This window comes from Mustela erminea, chromosome 1, assembly GCF_009829155.1.
Source record: "Mustela erminea isolate mMusErm1 chromosome 1, mMusErm1.Pri, whole genome shotgun sequence".
Lineage (NCBI taxonomy): Eukaryota > Metazoa > Chordata > Mammalia > Carnivora > Mustelidae > Mustela > Mustela erminea.
The window spans coordinates 111,320,960-111,342,625 of record NC_045614.1 but is presented as its reverse complement, the minus strand read 5'-3'; the positions used below and the strand labels follow the sequence as shown (position 1 = coordinate 111,342,625).

At 45.3% G+C, this 21,666-nt stretch overlaps 1 protein-coding gene across 3 annotated transcripts in view; it reads right to left on the bottom strand.

Moving 5' to 3' along the window:
• Positions 1 to 21,666, bottom strand: part of MASP1 (mannan binding lectin serine peptidase 1) — a 65,597-nt gene that overhangs the window by 19,783 nt on the left and 24,148 nt on the right. For 2 of the 3 annotated variants that reach the window (XM_032338016.1, XM_032338026.1), the window contains 8 exons: positions 16,702 to 16,879; positions 14,961 to 15,092; positions 12,593 to 12,789; positions 10,988 to 11,135; positions 9,577 to 9,695; positions 8,515 to 8,593; positions 2,170 to 2,307; positions 1,215 to 1,289 (listed from right to left, as the gene is read on the bottom strand). In XM_032338016.1, the coding sequence (XP_032193907.1) occupies positions 1,215 to 1,289; positions 2,170 to 2,307; positions 8,515 to 8,593; positions 9,577 to 9,695; positions 10,988 to 11,135; positions 12,593 to 12,789; positions 14,961 to 15,092; positions 16,702 to 16,879 (1,066 nt within the window). Of the gene's footprint in view, positions 1 to 1,214; positions 1,290 to 2,169; positions 2,308 to 3,897; positions 6,081 to 8,514; positions 8,594 to 9,576; positions 9,696 to 10,987; positions 11,136 to 12,592; positions 12,790 to 14,960; positions 15,093 to 16,701; positions 16,880 to 21,666 lie in introns of those variants that run through there. The other variant, XM_032338034.1, reaches the window with a different exon arrangement.

Below are 21,666 nucleotides of genomic sequence, written 5' to 3'. Positions count from 1 at the left end.
TAAGTGAGATGATGGGGATCAGCACAGAATGGGTATGTTGACCTTTCCTCCACTCCACCTCCTCCAAGTTCTTTCTTCATCATAAAGCGCTCCCAAATGAAGTCTTCCTAACTAGTTCTCACCCCTCCACTCCCAGACTACCACATGGAATGAATTCTTCCTTCTCTAGAATCTCATAGCAACTGCGATGGCCAACATGGAATGCTAACATTTTCTTTGGTTCTTAAGTATAATGATAGACAACTCCATAGTCTTTACATTTTAACATCTAAATCTGATATCTAGAAGCTTCCTGAGTGGATATTGAGAGTTACTAAAATGCACCTGGTTTTCCCAATGCTCTTATTCATAAAATACAAATGTCAGCCAACATTTAACTATACTGTGAAGCTCCTGCTGTTCGGCAAACATGCAGATGGGATTAGCATCGATCCCCAGTGCTGTCCTGAACAGTTGTGTCTTTCGATTGGTTCCATTTGATTAATTAAATCAATTCTGCTATTCTTGCTTATATTACAAGTATAAAGTTCTGTGCCATGACTGTTATTTATTTATTTTTTGGGTGCAGATTATTTGTTTCACCCTACAGTGTGCATTTGAGGCTATAATTTTCTAGTAAGTTGATTTGAATATAAGTGTGCACTATGATTGCAATGCAAATCACCCATACTTTTAATGCTAAAGCAAATATCTACAAAATGTCCCCCAAATCTCTATGCATGGTGATACTTTCTATTATCAGAAAAATTTTTTTTCATTTTAAAGTGGGGTCAGTGGGTGAACCATGAGGTCATAGCAGTCAGTAAGACTTGAACAGGTTGCTCTTTGGAAGAACTTCTTTCTCTGTCCTATAATTATTTGTCTTATGTTGCTAATCTCCTCTACAGCACAGTTAGTGCTTGAGGACAGGGTGCCCACTTCCCTGATTTCCCTGGTGCACAGGAGGTGCACACACAAACCTTTGCAGGGAAAACCTGGTGGGAAGAGAGCAGAACTACAGAGAAAAGAGACCAAAGGCTTTTGATGTAATAGCACAGGCTGAATATAGAAGCTGGTTGGTTTGCAAAGGTGTGAGGTTGGGCTTCTCTATCTTTGGCTTTCTGAAGTATCTTTTAACAGAAAAACAAAGCATCATGGTCCCCATCCCCACCCCATCGACAGCCAGAGCACTGTGGATGGGAGGCCTGGAGAGAGAGGACTTGAGACTCAGATACCTGGCAGGCATGTGGGCTGGCTTCTCCCCAGTACTTCATTCATCCAGACTCCTTGGGCAGAACAGGTGTATATACCTGGGAGAGTGAAAAAAGGCAAGAGAAGAGGGAGAAAGGGTTGATTTGTAGTACATGGAAAATAGATCTGGGTTCTTAATTCTTCTATGGTGGACAATTGTAAAGACGTACAATTGTAAGAGACCAAATGGTCTCTCTGAAGCCATTCTCTTTAAGCCAGTCCTCCCTGCAACCTCAAGGATCTTTCTAAAATGGGAATCTATGCTTTCCCTTCTGCTCAGAATCACCAACGGCTCCCCATTGCCCTCAAAAACAAACAGCACACTCTTCAGCAGTGAGGCTGAAGCTCTACACAGTGGGATGCCTGACTGTTGGCACCCCCTCACCCCTCCCACATCCACCTGGCCCTACCCCCTAGCGGGCACTTCCTCCCCCTAAGGTACCTGCCACCTCCTCCGCAACACCCCCCCCCCCCCGCCCTGCCCCAGTTCTCTGTGGCTTACTTGCCTTTCCTTCTTTCCCCACTTAATAATCTCTTTAAGAAACCACACTGGTGTCCACCATCTTGTCTGAGTCTTACATTAGCTCTGTGAATTATACTGCTGTTCCCCTTTTGGAAAGTGAGGACTTGGAAGCTTAGAGAAATTGGAAGAATTTTCTTAGCACCAGTCTGTGGCAGAGGCAGAACTGCAGGTCTTTGCCATCTCCCTGAGGGTTCCTTCTTTGTCAGGGGCTCTGGGTGTGCATGTGAGGGTGCTGGGGTGCCCTGTGCCCTAATCCCTGGGACACCAGCCTATGGCAGAGAGAGGTGAGACATGCCCTCAAATGTTTCTCCTCCCAATTCTCCCCAGCCTGTGGTCTGGTGCTGCAGCCCCCAGTCTAGCCCTGAGACCCCAGTGGTGAAAGGCGGAAGGGGGCTGGTTTAGCATGGAAGGCTCACCTGTGATATTGTGGAGCATCTGATAGTAGGGCTGCTGGCAGGAGTATTGGATCTCAGATTTATATGTGGTAAGGTTGTTCCTGGTGGAGAAGGTAATCAGCCCATGTTTCAGCTCTGCTGGGGCTCCACAGTCTGCAACTGAGAGAAGAGAGTGACACCCCTCAATTAGCCTTTGCTCTTCTTGAGGTCATATGGTGCGGCTGACTTATATAGACGTGCAAGTTGTGCACTGCACACAGGTGTGGAGAGCAATGTTATAGTCTATGAGAATGGTGCAGGGCCTGTGCAACCATGGGTGGCACTGCTTTTGGGGGTCTCTCCCATCCACTGTGGCAATACCGTGTGACCAACTCACCTGGCCTGGTGTCAGCTCCAGGGCAGGGGCAGGACTACTGGGATCTAAGCAGGGCCCAGACTTTCTCCCCCATAGCCCTTTTCCTGACTTTTAGTTCTATTGTGCAATCCTCTTGGTCTCTCCTGCCCAAATACGAAGACTCCCGCTCGGAGGGAAAAACCTCTGGCTGACATAAACAGAAGCAGCTTCGGTTCTTCCTGATGACCATGTGCTGAGTAAGAGCTGTTAACGTGCTCACATTGGTGCTTGGCATACAAAACCCAAAATCAAACAGAAAGAAAGTAGCTCCTGCATGAGTACACGGCCCCACCCTGCCGGCTCTCCGTAGGCATCTTGCTTGGTCACAGAAGGCAGGAGGGTGGGTTGTGGAGTAAACTCAGTTTTCATCCTTCACCTGCTTATGTTGTCCAATTGCTGGGGGCTGGATGTTGGATCTGGCTGTAGGACCCTGCTCCTCAGAGGTGGTCTCAGGGGCATCGCCTGCCCAGAGCCTGGCATGAGTCTCCCAGAAGTCAAGTCACAGGCTGAGGCCCCAATTTGTCAGGGCCCCCTCAAAGCCTTCTTTTAGTGGGGGGTTCTCATTTCTAAGGAAATCTTCAGTCTAATAGCCTATGCCAGAGTTGAAGAGTCACAGAAGAATCATAGAACTTTGTAGCTGCTAAGGGACCCCAAGGCAGACAATCCAGAGTATCATCTTGACTTTGCAGATGAGCCCAGAGAGGAGACTCGACTGGCCTATGGTCATACAGTGAGTGTGACAAACAGAAAACTAGACCTGACTTTAAACCCAGTGTTCTCTTAAGAAAACCAACTGACAGTTCTTAAGGATCTGTGTTGTACTTAAAATGGCTTAAAATCAATATTAATGGGGAAATGATGGACATTAGCTATTAACCTCCTGGTAATTTCAGAGGGCAGCATTAAAAAAAAAAATTTCCAGTTTCCCTCCTTGGGAAACAGAGAGGGCAATTTTCCCTTAAGATGCTACCCAGAAATTGTAGTTTTAAAGTTTAGAACTCTAAATTTAACATTTTGACTGAACAAAGAGTTACCTGATCTAAAGCCCTCCACTCTGGCGGAGAGGGGTGAAGGCTGAGAGTAAAAGCAGGTGTCTCCTATCCACCAGGAAGGCAAAAGCCAAGAGAACTGGCTAATGTTTTGTCTTGACCTCTAATCCCCTTGGACAAATTGTTCCCTTTCATTTTGATCACCCAGAAGTGGAGATACTCTTCCACTCTGTGTGAGTGAGAGTCAGCACTGGGATCACAAGAGGCAGTAATATATATATATTATTTAAAACCACAACACAGTTTTAAATGTATTTTCCTGCTGAGTCTCAAAGCGATTGATTTTTCTTCTTCTTCTTCTTCTTCTTCTTCTTCTTTTTTTAAGGAAATGCCAATGAGTGGTGCCTGGATCTTGGTATTACTCTTGTCTCTCTTAACTTTGTTCTAGCAGCTCATTTTGCCTAAAGTATTCTCTGGACCTAATACCTAGTTCCAGAGGGAGCAGTTGAAGTGTTGGCCTTGGACACGGCTAGCTGGTCAGGCTACTGAGAGCCTGTTACTTGGTTGGCAAGGGAGAGATTTCCTGAATACAGGGCCTGCTTTCCTATCACTTCAGAGAAGTAACTTCGCTGGCCCTTTAGCGAGATAGAGGTGAGATGCAGTATAAGATAGAGGGTTGCTTCAGCTTGGGTGTGGTGAGTGGGGTGGTATGCCTTTACCCCCAAGTCTACCATGGCAGATGAACGGCCACGTCTCTCTGGGACCTAGAGACGACTTCCTTTTCCTCAGGGCCTTGAGCCCGGCACAGTCAAAGATGTTAAACCAGAACCCGCTTCCTCAGCTGGTCTTGCTTCTTTACCTTAGGAAGGGTCTCATCCTCTCTCTAACACTCCCTCTGGCCACTTCCACACCCCGGAATCACAAGGCCCTTCCCTTGTCCCTCCCCTTGGCCTCCCTTGCTCATCATCCTCTGGGATGGGACGCACCAGTCCACATTCTGTCTCTGCCGTCCTCTCTGGCTGCCGTTTATTTTCCTTCAGACACATCTTTCTTGAGCCACTGTCCTGAGTGTGTTCTGCCACAATCTGGGACTTCCTGGAGAATGACACACCATGGGCTCCCCTGGCCCTCCGGCCTCGGGGTGGCCCCCTACCCCAGCGCCTCTTGGTCCCCACCCTCGGTGCCCCTGGGTTCCAGCATCACAGGACCCCTAACTGTGCTACTCTCTCGCCTGCTTTCCCTACACGGGAACCCCTGGGGTCCATGCTCTGGCCTCCTTGAGGCCTTGATCAAACACTGCTTCTTCTTGAAAGTCTTTTCTTAGTCTTCTAATTGGTTAGGGCTGCCTCCTTGTTTCTCCTTACAGAGGTTCATCTCTCCGGTGCATTTTATCTTATGCTACTCAGGATTGCCATTATGGCGGCCCATATAAAATCTTCTGCCTCTATTAGGATTCCCTCTGTCTCACTGAGTACAGTATCTGTCACACTTTGGGGGCTTACACATACAGATTGGGCTGATGTTCATCTCTGTTGCCCACCTCCCCTCTGCTCTCAGGGGCATCCCTTTCCTAGGCTGACACCACAAACTAGGTACCTGCCCTTGTCCACCCTTGCAGGGCTCTGCCTGCGTCAAGAACCCATTTAATCAGCACACAGACTGAGCAGTCCCAGCGTAAAGCACGGCTTCTCTGATGCGTCTGTTCTGGTTTTGTTCAGGCTGAAGCAGAGATTCCCGCCACCACCACAGAGCCCTTTATCATGTGACCAGTGATGTCCCATGGCTTGGAGGGTGAGGACTGTGGCTTTTGAGGGTGATACCTATCTTTTGAAACCTTTAATCAGGGAGTTTTCAGAAATGCGAGATTTGTAAGCTCCAGCCCAGAGGACAGAACTTCAGATAATGCACTTTCACGCCTGTGTTAGGTCCACATGGAATAGAAACTTTCGTGGATGAGGCTTTGTCTAGATTTCCTGCGAAACCTACGCTCTAGGACTTAGTGTTAGTTTCACCTACTCATGGTTGTTAGAAAGGAGCAACAGATAAAAACAGTAAAGTCATCAAGTCACAGGTCTTCTGGCCCATTTCAGCTTCAAGTGTGGAGTGGATTAGGAACCAGGGCCCACTTTGACCTGGTCAGCTAAGGACCACGTAGTTATATATGAAATCTTGCGTCTCTAGGACCAAAGTCATCTGTCCTTTGAAAAGAGTACGGTTCACTTGGAGGTGCTTAAAAAAACAAAAATTCCTCCCTGTCCTTTCATTATTTTCCAGCGTACTGACTGAAGGACGGGTGAGCCCTCCAGGGGGAAAACTGTTCTTTACACAGCAGTTTCAACTGCTCAACTGTGTTGTCTTGTTCAGCATCCACACTAATCCGCACAGGAATTGGAAATGGAGTGTTGGTGGGGTGGGGAGGGGTGCAGGAGCTCTGGGGCCCCAGGGTCTCGTGAGTGGTCCATTCCTGGACGTCTGCACTCTGTGGGGTCCCGTCCTTCACTCTGTCTCTTGCTCTGACCCGAGTTCGTTCTCCTCATCCATTTCGGTTTCTGCCACCGGGGTGAAGATCAAAGAAGGGTCAGGAGGTGCAGGCAAAGGAAGCAGAAAGAGGAAGAGAGAGAGAAAGAAGAGAAAGAGAAAAATTAGCAAGCAAAGCAAGAAACAGTTCATGCAGGAAATACAGAAATCGCCCCACGAGGCTGATTAAGAATGCAGTTGAGGTACAGCTGGTGTGGGTGAGGGTTTGGGATTGTGGAATTTGTACCACTCTGAGAATTTACATAGTCATAAGTCCTGGCTCATAAAAATTACAGCATTCTGCCCCTGGAACGAGCTTTGTATTCATCTGGTCCAAGCCTTCATCTGGCGTACGACATTAAGGGTGGAGTGGAACTTGCCTTGGGTCAACATGACAAGCTGGAGGCAGGGTCCGGACAACCACCCATAATTCCCACTTCCTGTCCCAAGTGACTTCACTACACATGCACACTTCTTGTCTGTTCCCCACCTCTTTTCCCATAATCCTTCAGGGCTTGAAATTTCTCAGTCTTGCTCATCCTTATACCTCCCTTAGGACCTAGCATGTGCCTGGGGCAGAGAGATGCTTAGTAGGAACCTGCTCAGTGAATGAGCAGAGATGCCAGGAATGTCTGAATGGGGATTCTAAGAATCCTAATCCAGGCTATCCTGGAAGAACCAGGTCATATTCAGGAGAAAAAAAAAATTCTTCTTTTCTCTAGTACAAAATGACAGGCATTCTTTAGTATACTAACATAAGTCACATGAGACGGTACCATCAAATACAGTAGTGTGTTACTCTTACCAGAACTTCCATTATAATTAAAAAAGCATGCATGCATTATTAGGGGAAAATTATTATTCAAGTTTTCTGCCTTCCAAAAGCATGAATGAGAGAAAAGCCTCTGCCAAATGAGGAGGTTTGTTTGGTGTGGAGTGGTGGTGGCGGGGGTGGGGGGGGGAAAGACATTTTTATGGGGCTTTCATTTATTCCCAGTTGGTCCCACAGGTATGATATGTACATTAACTCAACTGGTCCTTTGAATAATCAAGAATGCAGGAAACTGAGGCCAAAAGTCTGAGTGCATGGCTTGGGAACATTCAACGGGTTGAGTCTGGATTTGATCTAGAACATCCTGACTTTAAACCTACCCTACCCTCTACACACCACATTCTCTTTTCCTTCCTCCTTCAGAATGCCCCCTTGCTTTGCCCTGCCCAGTGCTTCCCACAGAACTCAGTCCTAGCACTACACGCGAGCCACGTGTTGGACGAGGTGGGGAATGTGTCTCCTGGCATTTGAGTTCCTCAGATTCTGAACCTTGTCTTTTCTATCTGAGTTCTCTAGAGGCACCCAGAAAATGATTGTTGAAGGCATAAGATGCCCCCCTTTCCCTCATTGCGCTCTGACTCCAGCCACATCATCTTGTTAAAAAAAATTTAAAGGCAAATATTCTCAAACATTCTGCCTAGGATTTGCCTCAAGAGAATTCACCCTGACAGTGTCCCTCCATGAGTGGATCTGCCTGCCTAGGGAATTTGAGCCTTTCAGAAGAAGGGACAAAGACACCACAGTTTATATGCAGTCATGAAATGCAGCCGGGCGGGACCAACCCTAACACTTGACTTCTTCCCTGTCTGGCCTAAAGCCAATCCTCCCCTTTGTCCTTCTCTTCCTCCCCTTCCCATAACCACACCTCCCTTCCTTAGTCCTGCTGCAATGAGTTTTCTAGAACTGTGGTCTTTACAAGTCTCGAACTAGAACTACCTGGATAAGGGGACAGCGTGACAGCTGGTATATTTTTACAATGCTCACTAAGTGAGCAGTATTTGAGAAATGCCCCCAATATGTTCTAGAGTATTAAGGCTAGTTCAACTTTTTATTTTAATTTGAGGTGAAGGATCTTGTCCATGGTTGCAAGGTGGGTGAGGAGCAGAGGCACTGCAAGAACTCTGCATCTCAAGAGCCAATACAGAGCTGTGTCCCCTGCTTTACACAGACCCTTTGCACTAACCTCACAGCCTTTCCTGACAGGCCCTAAATCATGAGCTGTTCCAGAAACCTTAGTGGGTATGGCTGATGGCCACACGGAGACTGGCAAGGTCATTGAGCTCTGGGCACTGGTTCTGAAATAGTTTCCTTAATTAGCAATGGCCAGAGCTCTTTTCAAACCTGGGGACAAGCTACTCCTTTAGCAAGTTTGGCAACCTGTCTGTAGGCAGAGGTGAAATTAGTATTTAGGAAGTAAACTGGGACCAACAAGAAGGTTCCTTCGGAATCTTGGTATCTTATTGCCCAGAGAAACAATAGCCTTTTGGTCTAGCCCTTATGTGTTTGCTGAATTCCTGCCCCCAACCTTCTTTGAGAGCACCTGTTAAGTTTTCACCTTTGTGTGGTCTCTGGTTAGAACCCACCAGTGCTGGGGAGCTCATTGTCTTTATCACAGACCAATTTTGTTTTCTTACTTTTACAGGTTGGGATCCTGTTACTCCATGTCCCATCCTTCAGACACTCGATCTGGAATGTATCCATCTCCACATTATCCTAGGAAAAAACATGAAGAAGTTGTGGCATTCGAAGGAGGTTGTTTCCCAGTATAACCAGCTCAAATTCCAAAGCCAGTTGTCCTTGACCGAGATTTTCTAACCACGGTCCTCCAGGGGCAAGGTCGATGATAGGAAATAGAGGTTGCTGAATTCATGGTTCCTGTTCCTACTCTGGAGAGGGGCAAGGACTGTGTGGAAGAAAGGGCTTGGACAACTGTCTGAAAGGGGAACACTGTACCTCTGACTCCTGTTCTAGAGCCGTGGCTCTCAAACATAGTAGACATCACTATCTTTTGCACAGACCACTGCCCTCCCGGCGCGCCCCGCCCCCCCACCCAGCCCCGAGTTTCTGATTCAGTGGACCTGGCTTGGAGAGCATGGCTTGGATTTCTAATAAGTGATGTGATGCTGTGGTGGGGACCCTACGTGGAGACGCATTCCCTGAGAACCCTCCTCTAGCTTGGCTCATACCAGTCTCACCTGGGTAACATAACAAAAAACCAATCACCGACCCTTACCCAGGGATTCTGCTTTAATTCACCTCAAGTGAGGGGCCTGTGAGGTCATTTCATATTATTTTTAAATCAGCCAGGTGATTCCTAGGAGAGTGAGCACCATCTGTCTGCCATCTCTAAAAGCTCTCCTTCCTGTCCCAGTCTCCCCCAGTAGGCCTGATTGATGAACTTTGTTAATGTTGTCTGTCCTGATTGTAGGGATGAATGAATCTTGATTTGTTTTTGATATTCAAATCAGCCCAAGCTCTGATAGAAGACTTCTGTGCCATTTCCAAAGGTGAAAATCTGGGATGCATGCTTTGGATTTTCAAAGGACTGGAATTTCTGGAACACGTTGGAGGTTTATGGGGAAGTTAGGGAATCCTATGGTGGGACCATGACAAGCTCTGGAAGCCCATCGGCCTTGGGACGCCCTGGAGCATTTCTCTGGCCCGGTGGCTCTTCCTCCCCCAGCAGGACCCTGTACCTTCAGCATTTTGTAGCCTGTGTCACAGCTGATGAGCACCTGGTCTTTGAAGGAATACGTGGTTTGTAGGGGCTCAATTTTCCCGTGGACAGGAGGCTGTGGCTCTGGGCACTCATTCCCTGGTGAGAGCAATGAAAGGACAGTGGGTGAGAAAACAAGGAAAAGTCTGCAACAGGCAGCTCGTCCCTGGGGTGCAAGGTGTGGTGCAGGGGAAACCCACAGAACTGGGTGCGGTGGGCCTGCACCTTCTAGGCCCTGAAGAGTTATTCTGGAAGCTTGAGCAGCTGACTTTCCAACTTGGACCTCTAGTTCCTCATCTGTAAAACGAGGTGGTTGGCCAAATGATTTCATCACGACTCAGGGTTGGGCAGGATATTAGGTGTCATTGCGGGCAATCCTTGTCTGAGGCTGCCTTTACAACATCTTCCATAGTAGGCACCAAACATCTTTTTGTATTCCTACAGTGACAGGGAACTCAATACCTAGCAAACCTTTACCTTTCTTACTAGACTCCTCTGATCAAAGGAACAGTATTTTTCTATTCAATTAAAATCTGTCTCCTTGTAATTTGCTCTCACAGGGCAGAATTTGTCCTCTTGGGCTGCTCAGGATGACTCTAATTGCTTTTTCTCCCCAAGACCATTCTTCAGAGTGTTAGAGAGACTGTGACCACATGCCTCTGAGCTTTCCCTTCCAAAGGCTACATTGGACTGGATTCCCAGGCCCGAGTTTACCCCTGACAATTTTTCCTGGACAAACTCTCCCTAGAATTGGACACCAATGTGATAATGCAGGAAAGACCAGGATATCAGATCTATGAGCTGGATTAGCCACACCCAGCACCCTCTTCTTCCTCGGCTTACTGCAGACTGCTGGGGTAAATGACTCTCCCAGAGTTTGGGCCAGGACAGGCTGCCTTGGAGTACTGGGGAATGACGCCTGTGGGTGCTATCAGTCTGTGGCCACAGGAGTCAAACCGCCATGATGAAACAGTACGAACTTTGGGCCCACACTGAAATCCCTGCCCCAGCCTTGGAGAGAGCTGAACTGGGAGGGCTCTTTCCAGGCCCAATGAATCCGTGTGAAAGAGAAGAGTTTAGGAAATAGGTGGGGTTTTGTTTGTTTGTTGTTTTTTTTTAAATCTGCTCATGTGATTCTGAAGTGTAGTAGGTTTGAAAGCTATGTCTAGTCTAAACCCACCATTATTGCTTCTCTTGCCCCCATTATATGGATGGGAAACTGAGTCAGGAGGGAGAATGTGCCTGGCTCCACACTCCTCTGTAGCAGAGCTGGGGGTCCTGCCACGACCCCAGGGGAGTCCCAAGCCTGTACCCCTCATCTCTCAGCCACTGCCCCATGAGGGCTGAGCACAGTGAGCAAGCATGACCCACAGAGAGAGAGGCCATGTTACCTGTTGCCCTGTATGAGAGCCTCCAGCCCCGGTTCTCCCCTGAGTTGTCGCTGCGGAACAGGATCTGGACGCTGTGGCTCTGGGTATTGATGGGTTCTGGGGCTCTCTCTCCACAGAAGGGCCCAAAAACATTTGGACCAGCTTTAATCTATGAGGAGCAAGATGGAGAAAAAGGGTTACATTTGATCAGTGGTAGCAGCTGCTGGGACCATCTCTGTACTGCACCCCGGTTTTCTGGAAGCCTCCATAGGAACCCCTAGTGTGTTTTTATTGGGCATCACCATTCACCAAAGAGTTCCATCTCCACTCTCTCATTTACAGATTACAACAATCTTGGTAGTGGATGAGGCAGGCTAATAACTCTCTTCTCAGAGATGAACATTCCAGGCTCAGAATGGGACAGAGCCCTGTCCAGGGCCTCTGCTCTCACAGAATCTGCAGTCTAGTCAAGGATGGCAGGGATGGGGGAGTGGGACTAACAATAAATGACAAGCAAAATAATTATATGCGGTGGCACAAATTATAAAAAAAAATCAGGATGATATATACATATAATATAAATATATCCTATATATTTATAATTTATGTGGTAAAATCTGTGTAACCTAATTTATTATTTATATATTAGATTAAACTTTACTTATTTTTGTAATAAAACTTCAAATAGGTGGTCACAGATGGCTTCTTTGGTTGGATTTAAGACCTAAGGAAGAGGGGAAAATACTTTCCAGGCAGAGAAAACAGCATATGTAAAGGTTAAAATCAAAGGTGGGAAAGGGCCCAGCAAGTATTAAGAACAGAAAGGAAGCCAAAGTGGCTGAAGCAGAGGGAGTACCATAGCATGAAGTAGGAAAGGCAGGCGAACACCACATGGTGTTGAGGAATTTACATTCACTTCCAAGAACAACCCTGATTTAATCTGGCTTTTATAAAGCTCAGCCTCGATGCCGTGGAGAGCAGACAATGTAGGGCAAGGGTGGAAGCAAGAAAACCAGCTGGAAGCTTTGCAAGAGAGATGATGGGGTTTGGCCTGGGATGCAGTCAGTGGGGAATGGAGAGAAGGAAGTAGGCACTATTAGCTGATCTGGATTTTCGGACTCCCAGGACCAGGTCCTTCCTGTGTCTCTAACTCTTTTTCTTTCCATCTCCAAGAATCAGGACTCCCAAGCCCTCATCTGGTGACTTCTACAATCCTGGGTGATATCTCTATCTTATCACCCTTATTGTGGATGGGGGAAAAAGTGAAGCCCCATGAAATTAAGTGCCTGGAGAAGGCTCACAGCATAGCTCCTGAGCTACTGCGTGTGGTAGGCAAAATTCTAAGATGGTCCCTGTGACCTTCACTTCTGGTATTACTTCATGATGATATCATATAACTTGGCAAAAGGGATTTTACAGGTGGCCAAGAAGTTAGCATTCAATCAGGGAAGAACCCTAGGCTGGATCCGATTAAGCTGGTAGATGGTATTTTATATAATGACCTCTTGGGAAGCAAGCAGCTTGATCCCCTATCCTGGGAGAAAATAAAGGGCCAAGAATATCAATTTTCCCAATTCAACCAAGATTTCCCAGCATCTCCAGGGTGAGCATCCATTATAGGCTTACCTTGATGTAGTCATAGGGGCAGGACACCTCAGGATGATCCTCAATGTCGAAAATGTCCTCAAACTGCAGGCTGACCATGAAACCCTCCTCTAGCTCTATCGTGTAGAAGCATTCCGAGCTCTTAGGATAAGGGTTGGGGAAGTCAGGGCTGGTGATCACGCCGGTCCTCTGGGTAAAGAGGTTGTCACTGCACTCCACTGTGGGAATAAACCAGAGCAAAATGGCACACCAAAACTAAGGCCACAGAAACCCCTTTCTTATCTGTTACTATATTTTTCCCACTGGTCCTGAGAGGCAATCAGGGAAGGCATCACTATCCCTATTTTACTGATGGGTAGAATTAATTTATCCAAGATCACACATCTAGTAATTTTCAGAGTTAAGACTCAAAGGCAGTAAGTGTGAAAGCCTTCTCATCAGATTCTCTGGTATTGGTGAGGGGAAAGGATCGGTCTGAGATGGAAAGGTTTTGAGACAGAGTGGGAGGGGGAATCAACTGGACCTCTTTTTCTTGTTCTCCCCTCAGCCCAGAACTCCATTCTCTGTTCAAAGTCTTCCTGATCCCTCATCCAACACAGGACCCTCACACATACTCTCACTCTTTGGCGTCTAACCTTGCTGTTTTTCCTCTTGCTGCTGACTACTACCTGACATTATGCAGTATATTTGCTGGTGTATTTTCTTGCCCCCACTAAATTATAAGTTCCCTGAGCTCAGGGATTCTGCTTTGTTCCCCACTGTAGCTGCAACAAAGGACCCAGTGTCCTGGGGTCATGGCCATAGCTTAGCCCTGCAAAGGCCCTTTATTGGCCACCAAAACTTTCTCCTTGGGCTGACCCATCTTAAATCTGGGATGTCAATCCTTTCTAAGCCCCTAATTATTGTGCTCGTTTGCAAGTGAGAAAACTGGCTCAGAGAAGGGGCACGCTTAACCGGAAGTCCTATAGCTTTGAGCTGCAGAGCATGGTTAAGAGAATCTTGAATCCTCTTGAATCCTCATCTCTTTTCATTTCCTACCCCAAGCACTCTCTGGGGGGTGACATCGCCCCCATGGGGGCTAAAATTGTTTGGGGGTTTTTTTTGGAGTGATTACTCTTTTTATTCATAATACACAGTTGGACAGAGTACATAAACACATATATAGTATTACCTGTGGTATTAAGATTTCACAGCTAGTGGAAATTAGGAAGATAATGTTTAAAAAGTCTCCTGGAGGCAGAGGAGAAACTGAAAACAAAGATTGAGAAGCTCTACTCATTCTCAGCCCTCACTGTACTTAGCATGTAGTAGATACTCAGTAAACACCTCCAGAATGAAAAGCAGAGAAAATAGAACCCTCTTGAAGAAACCTCCTGTATGTGCCTGCTTTATTATGATGAGTCACATGGGTTTTGTTTTGTTTTGTTTTCCCCTAGAAGCAAGGGAATCTTTTGAAGGAGGAAGGAAAGGAAGTCTTGCTTCCCGTTTTGCTCTCCTCCAATGATCCCCCACGTGGTTTCCATGAGACTCTCCTAAAACACAAATCCTTACCCTGTAACCATCCATACTAATCTGCTGTCAATGCCTCAGACTCTGAATTTTTGCAGAAGCTCTTCTCTCTGCCTGAAGCACCCTCCTTTTTCGTTGTCTTTATTCTCTGCCAAGGGTCACCATCTCTGGGACATGTCTGCTTGCTACGCAGTGTAAACTCAGGTAAGATTGTGCCAAGCCCACACTTCTTTTACAGCACTGATTACATTTCACCATTTTCTTCTGTGGCAATGACCCCACTAGCCAGGGAGGCCCTCAGGGAAAGTGGCTGAAGCCTTCTATTTGTCCATTTCTCCATCGCTGCCCTGCCTAGACACAACAGCTGGGTGGGCATGTTGACTAGACAGGAAGATGAAGAGAGAAGGAATGGGGCATTTTCTTGCTGTCTCTCTTTGCCTCTCTCTTCCCACATCTTTCCTTTGGACTGAGGTTCTTTTGATCACAGAGGAACTTGGGAGGCCATGGGAGTGAGGAGAAAAGGAATTGCTGGGTGAGGCCAAGCTCATGGCTCAGAGCAAGGGGATCAGGAAACCTAGGTTTTCCCATAACTTGGCCAGGCTTGTAATCTACAGTAGGAGAGCATAAATTCCTGCTGCTGAGGAAGAAAGAGGGTCTAGAGGTTAGGGCTTCTCAAATGTGGTCCTTTGGGAACCTGAACCCAGACTTCCCAGCTGGTGGGCATTTCAGCATCTTCGTCCATGTGGTATCTGAGGCAGAGCTCTCTGGCTTCATTTCTAATTGTTCCTACTCCGTATCTGTCCCTCCTCGGAGCCTCCCCTAATCTTATTGGAAAACATGGCATAAAATGGTGATATGTAGTGTGGTCCCTGGGCCCCACCTCGGCAGGTCCTGTTGTCTGTATGGAGGAGGTAGCCAAAGCGGCAGGAGCAGTAGTAGCCGCCGATGTAGTTATGACAATAGTGGTCACAGGACAGCTCCTCGTCCTCCCGTTCAGTGCACTCGTCCACATCTGCAGGGCAATCAATCCATGTGTGAGGATGAAGACAACAGCCACCATCTACAGAGCACGTTGTATGGGCCACTCCCTGTGCTAGCTTCACATAAAGCCCAGAAGTAGCCATTCCTTCCCTTTACAAATGAGGAAACTGGAACTCAGAGCAGCACAAGGCAACTTACCCAAGATGGCAGAGAGCTAGGTTCAAGGCCAGGCAAGCTGAGTCCTCGTGATGCCAGTACCCTTTAACGCTTGTGGTAATAGCAAGCAGGACTGTTACCCTCTTACCATCCACATTCCACAGATGATGAAACAGAGATGTGGGGCCTTTAAAGAACTTACTCCATGTCACAGAGATGGTAAGTGGTGGAGTCAGCATTCACAGCCAGGGAGGCTGGTTCCAGAGCTCACTCTTCACGTCTAGTCCATGCTGCGCCTCTCTCTCTATGTCACTTCCCTCAGCAGTGGAAATGTAAACATTAAAATGTATGTTCTCAACCCGATTTAAGGATTTGATGGTATATTTTTCCCCAACAGATACAGGAATGGCCAAAAGGCACATGAAAAAATGCTTGACATCATTAGTCACCAGGGAAATGTAAGTCAAAACCATAATGAGGTACCACTACATACCCCGCCAGAATTTTAAAGTTTAAAAATTGAAAAATTGACAACATCAAACTCTGATACATTGGTGAAGGAATATAAAATGGTACAAAAACCCTTTGGAAAAGGTCTGGCAATTTCTTGTGAAATTAATATATAGTCCTTCTCTATGACCCAATAATACTACTCCTAGATATTTACCCAATACAAGTGAAAGCATATGTCCAGAAAAAGGCTAGTACAGGAAACCTCCTTAAGGAGAACCTCTGTAAGGAGAGCCAAAAGAATGGATAGAGCGCAGGTGTCCATCAGTGGAAGAATGGATAAACAGATTGTAGAATATTTATACAATGGAAAATTGCTCTGCCAGGAAAGGAACAAATTATCAATGTGTTGCAACATGACCGAACCTCAGAAACTTTACCCTGAGTAAAAGAATCCTCACTTCCAGAATATATTTTGTGCATATTCATTTATATAAAGTTTCAGAAGAGGCAACACAAATCTATGGTGGAAAAACATTGGAACAGTTGTTGCTTCTAAGGGAGATGGGAGCAGAGTGTGATTGGGAAGGAATATAAGGGAATTTTTCTGGGTCAATGGTAAAGTTCAATATCTTGTCAGGGCTTTGGGTCACATACAAATAAATTTCTCAAAAATCAACAAGTGCAAGTGTGCTTAGGCTTGTCCATTTCATTGAATAAAAATTTTACATTCAAAGAAAGAAAATTATAGATAGATACTGCTCTTCACCAAAATGATTCGCATGCCAAAGTATTTAGGAAAAAGTGTACTGCTGTCTGCAATTTACTTTGAAATGCACCAAAAAGGATGGATTGATGGATAGATAGAAGATAGATGGGGAGATATATGATAGAGCAAATGCAGTAAGACATTAATGGCAGAATCTCTATGGTGAGTATGTATGTGTTCCTTGTGAAAAAGAAAGCTTATGGTACTTCTAGTTTTTAGAGAGAAAGGGAGACCTGAGGATGAGCCATCCACTTCTCCAACTTACCCACGGCCATGTAGTGGGCATCAAAGCCTGTGAATCGCTCCTCATTGGAGAAATCTGACCGGAAAGTGATGGACATGAAGGAGCCAGGGGAGAACACGACTTCCTGGCCAGGGGTCTGCTCTGTGTCTGTAGTCTCCTGGCCACAGAACGTTGCCAGCACCTGCTCTTCTGTTTCTACCTTTGGGGTCAAAGAGAGAGGGAACAAGATAAGTAGCTTCCCAAATTAACTTCCCTGCTGGTCTCCAGGAGAAAAGAGGGAGAGTCTGCCCATGAGTATACCAGGCAGGCTGAGAAACCCAGAGAAAGGGGATGCAGGATTCTGGGACTTGAGGAATCACATAGTATGGGTTAAGTCTATGTGCCTGTTTAGTCGGTGCTTCATTCACTTGTGTAAGTCCATCAGAAGTAGCTTGACATCTGTCATTCCTATAGACAGCAAAATGGCTTATTTGTTGAAAATAACTCAATATTAGAATTCAGAAAGAGTTAGATAACTTCACGGGTAGATTCCATATGCAACAGGAACTACCACATTTCCAAAGGTCAGTCATTGAGCATTCAGTGGGTGCCTCCCTGTGAGCAAAGCATGGGAGCTGTGCATGGGGAGACAGGGTTTAGTCGGACAGAAACACACACACAGGGCTATTATACAGTGCGACAAGGGCTTCAGCAGGGAACACAAGCACTGGGAACGCACTTCGGAAGGAGATGAAAGGATCAGAATGGAAACTACAGGAGAGCGGACACTTTGTTTTCTTTGCAGATGCGTTTTCAGTGCCTGGAGGTGGAGGTGGAGGTGGAGGGAGACCTGGGGCATAGCAGTTACCCAACAAACGTTTGTTGTCAAGAACTAAAATTTGAGGGGTGTTCTGAGGACAATGAGAAACCAGGGAGTCTGTGGGGATTATAGGAGGAGAAGTACATTGCAGGGTAGGTTGAAATGAGATTATGACTGAGCTGCTTACGCTCTCTCTCAGATAAACAAATAAATTTAAAAAAAAAAAAAAACCATAAGTGACTCTTAATCTCACAAAACAAACTGAGGGTTGCTGGGGGGAGGGGGGTTGGGAGAAGGGGGTGGGATTATGGACATTGGGGAGGGTGTGTGCTTTGGTGAGTGCTGTGAAGTGTGTAAACCTGGTGATTCACAGACCTGTACCCCTGGGGATAAAAATATATGTTTATAAAAAATAAAAAATTAAAAAAAAAATCTTACTTGTGAAATGGAACAAAAAGTAATGGGTCCAGGATAATATGAATAACAAGTACAGAGAATATTAGAACTCTTGTTGTCCTCAGGTATTTTGCCGGGAAGTAAATATCAATGATTGTCATGTCTCTAAGAGAAAATTCAGGGCATGTTCTTTTAAATTTATCAATCATGTCATTGCTTTTCATTTTATACTCTTGCAATATTTTAATAAAATATTGCCTTATTATTGAGGGTAACAACTGCTAAAAAAAAAAAAAAAAGACCGAGCTTGAACACCATAATAACACTGTGTGACTCTTGCTTCTGTGAGTAAAGGAAAGACATGAAAATGTCTGAAAAGGGAAATTGTGTAAATAGAACTATGTTTAATAGGTGGTCTTCATAATTCAGGAATGACTGGAATCTTCTCTGAAATGGTTGTGTTTGTGTTAAGACTCAGAGGCAAAAATGACCTATTTGCTGAAAGAGTTCCCTACTTTGGACGAGCCGGAGGCCCTGTGTAAATTCAGGGACCCAAGTACAGATCCTGAACTGGTTGCATAAGCTGATGTTGTGTGAGTTTGGTTTGGGAAGCACAATATGGTAGTTGATTGGTATACGTATTTGACTATGCATACTTGGTCTACCTACCACTGTATCGTTTACACTAACTGGCTTCTTTAGAGGTTGTGTTTGTGTTTGCAACCTCCAGATTAACATCTTAGCCAAAATGCGTGAGAAAATCTCTTAGCTAGAATGATTTTGCTGCCTTTCAAAGTCATTAAAGGAAAGTTCTCAAAGGCTCTGCCTATCTCTAGTAGCTTCTAATGCATTCATTGTTTTGTTCATTAGCTTAGTATGTCAGAAGTATCTTGACATTTGACACTTCTGTTTTGAAACTAATGATTTATTTATTTAAGATAAGTGGGAGTTTTAAAGAAAAACAATTTGCCTTGGCAACAAAGCACAAGGAAAATTAATCACTAACTTTGGGAACTGAAGTGTAAACAGAAGATGAGATCATGGCTTTGCTGTTTATTTCTCTTCTCTGCAGATACTGGCCAAACTCACACCAGCCTTATTACTGTAGACTGTACCTATCTGCACACAGTCACTTCTTCGACCACCATGGCTGGTTTATTATTTTGGTTATCTGAGTTTTCCAGATAGCTGAAGTTTTACCTGACTTAATTAATTTATTGTTATTATTATTATTTGATGTAATGCTTTTTAAAGTGCTTTATTTTTTCAAAAAAATATTTATTTATTTGAGAGAAAGAGTGAGCAAGAGAGGAGAGAACACGAGAGGGGGGAAGCAGCAGAGGGAGAGGGAGAATCAGACTCTCCACTGCACAAGTGCCAGATGTGGGACTTGATACCAGGACCCCGGGATCATGACCTGAGTTGAAGGCAGGTGCTTAGCCAACTGAGCCACCCAGGCCTCCCTTTCAAAGTGCTTTATACAAATCCCTGATTTCTTAGGTGAAACATGCTAACTCTTTTTGGTGATCCAGGGACATTATTATGAATGTCAACCACCTTGGGGATATTGTGTTGTGTCATGTTACCTGCCCTGCATGGAACAACCCCCGACCATAATGCCTTTGCAGTTCTTATGTCTCCCTTATGTAGTGTTTTATTTTGTGTCTTTTTATTTTTTTAATCAGTCTGTTAACTGAAATGTGTTGTAAAATAGAAATTAGTTAAGCTGCTCTTATTAGAACTTAATAAAAATAAGACTAAGTAGGTTTAGAGTGAAGACTTAAAATAGGCATGAAGGGGAGACCACTGTCTTGGTGACTTCTATTTTGGAGTAGTATAAGGTAGATCGACCTGGCAGTTGGAGGTCCTGGGCGTGTTCCTGACTACCATAAACTGTTCCATGACCGCCTGCTCTCTAGTTCTCAACTATCCACCTGGTAGAGCAGGGCTTTGAACTAGCTGAGCTATATGTCCTCTTCCAATCTGATGTACTGGTATTCTAACAAGTCATCATGCCCATACATTCAATGGGCCAACTAGAAAATGGTGAGCAGGAGTTTTGACACACTGATTGCTTTCTTTTGAAGAACTCGATGAACTTGAACTTCTTCGTGATCTAGAACCATGTAATACCAAGTCAGCTACTTAATGAATAGTGATGCCTTGAGCATTAACACTTCCAGACTCGACAGCTTCCTTTCTGTATTTTTATATCCCCAAAGTTTCTGTAGATAGGACACTTTCCATGTAGCTACTCTCTGTAGTACCAACCAGAGATAACATGGATCAGGGGAGACCTAATGAAGATCTGTGATAATAAACTCTCTTGTAACTTGCAGGATAAAGGACATTTTCATGATGGCAGATAAACAGTCATCACATGCAGAGCCACAATATTGCAGAGAACAGGTAAGCATGTTCCAGCTGAGGCCTATGGAAAATCTGAGCCATCCCTACCGTTAGGAGCAGGGAAGAGAAGGCTCTGGAAGCTTAGGAATTCAGCTTGCAGCTCAGAATAGAGTCTTAGAATATCAGAGCTGAGAAAGAGGAACCTTTAAAAGTTATTTCAACCACCCTCCAGAGGAAACTGAGGTCCAAAGAGGGCCAGTGACTTGCTCAGGAGTAGAGAGATAACCACAAGCATTTCCTGATATCAGTTTTGCTGTTGGAACTCTTCTGACCCTGAAGAAAGGAACCCACCAACCCAGAGAGTACATGACAAAAGACATAGGCACTTTGCCAAGACAACTTTTCTGGCTCAAGGGCCTCTTTAAACTTTATCTTGGGTGCATGGACTGTCTCCCAGAGAGGATGTGGCTCAGTGACAGCTCCTACCATAACCCAGACGGGGGTGGGGGTGGGGTCACTGACCTTGGTTAATATGTGTAGCCCTCTGTTATGAATTATAAAATTCTACAGAAATCATTTACCTCAATTATAAGCAGAAGATTGAACCCTTGCTTCTGTTTGGACTGTCCCATTTCTAGGGTCATCATATTAACATGATGGAGAGAAGTACCTTATCAAATGAAGACATGGAATTCATAATAGAGAACCATCTGGCTGGGGATCACAGACTCTTCATTTTTCTATTTCTTATTATGGCAACCATATCCTTTCAGGCTATTGTCATTTAGGGTGCCAACACATGGATGCATGTCCTCAATTTGTGTTCTTTCAACTCAATTCAAAAAGTATTTATATACCAAATTCTGTCTGGACTATAGAGTGGAGGATGCCAAAAATTATTTATTTGTTGCATGAGCTTAAAGAGCAAGTCCCCTGCCTTGAGGAAAGTGAAATTTAGTAGGAGAATAATATAAATGCTCAAGTGGGTATGTGTTAGGGAATTGTCGGGTCATAGTTATTGCAGTGAAAGATAGGAAGCCCCAGGGGGTCAAAGAAGGAAAAAAAAATGACATTGAGCTGAAGGGAATCATAAAAAATTTAGGAAGAAGAGAATGTTCTTTGAGCTGAGGCCTGAAAGATGAATAGGACTCAAGGAGATGGAAATAGTAGGTGGAGGGCAGGGTAGCTCTCATGCTGAGGGAATAATGAAATCCCAGAGTTAGTCAGGGTCTCAACTGTCCCTTCCTTCCCACTACCACCTGCCATAGGAAAGGGGTTCTGTTGAGGACAGGGAGCTGGGAAGAGAGATCTAAGGAGAAGAAGCCAGAGTCTGTTTTCTATGAATTTTCACCTGTATAAACCGCACAAACCTTGGCAAAACTAAGGCAGGACAGCAGACACGTTGGCCCAGTTTCTGTGGGAGGACAGCTGCAGCTGTTCTC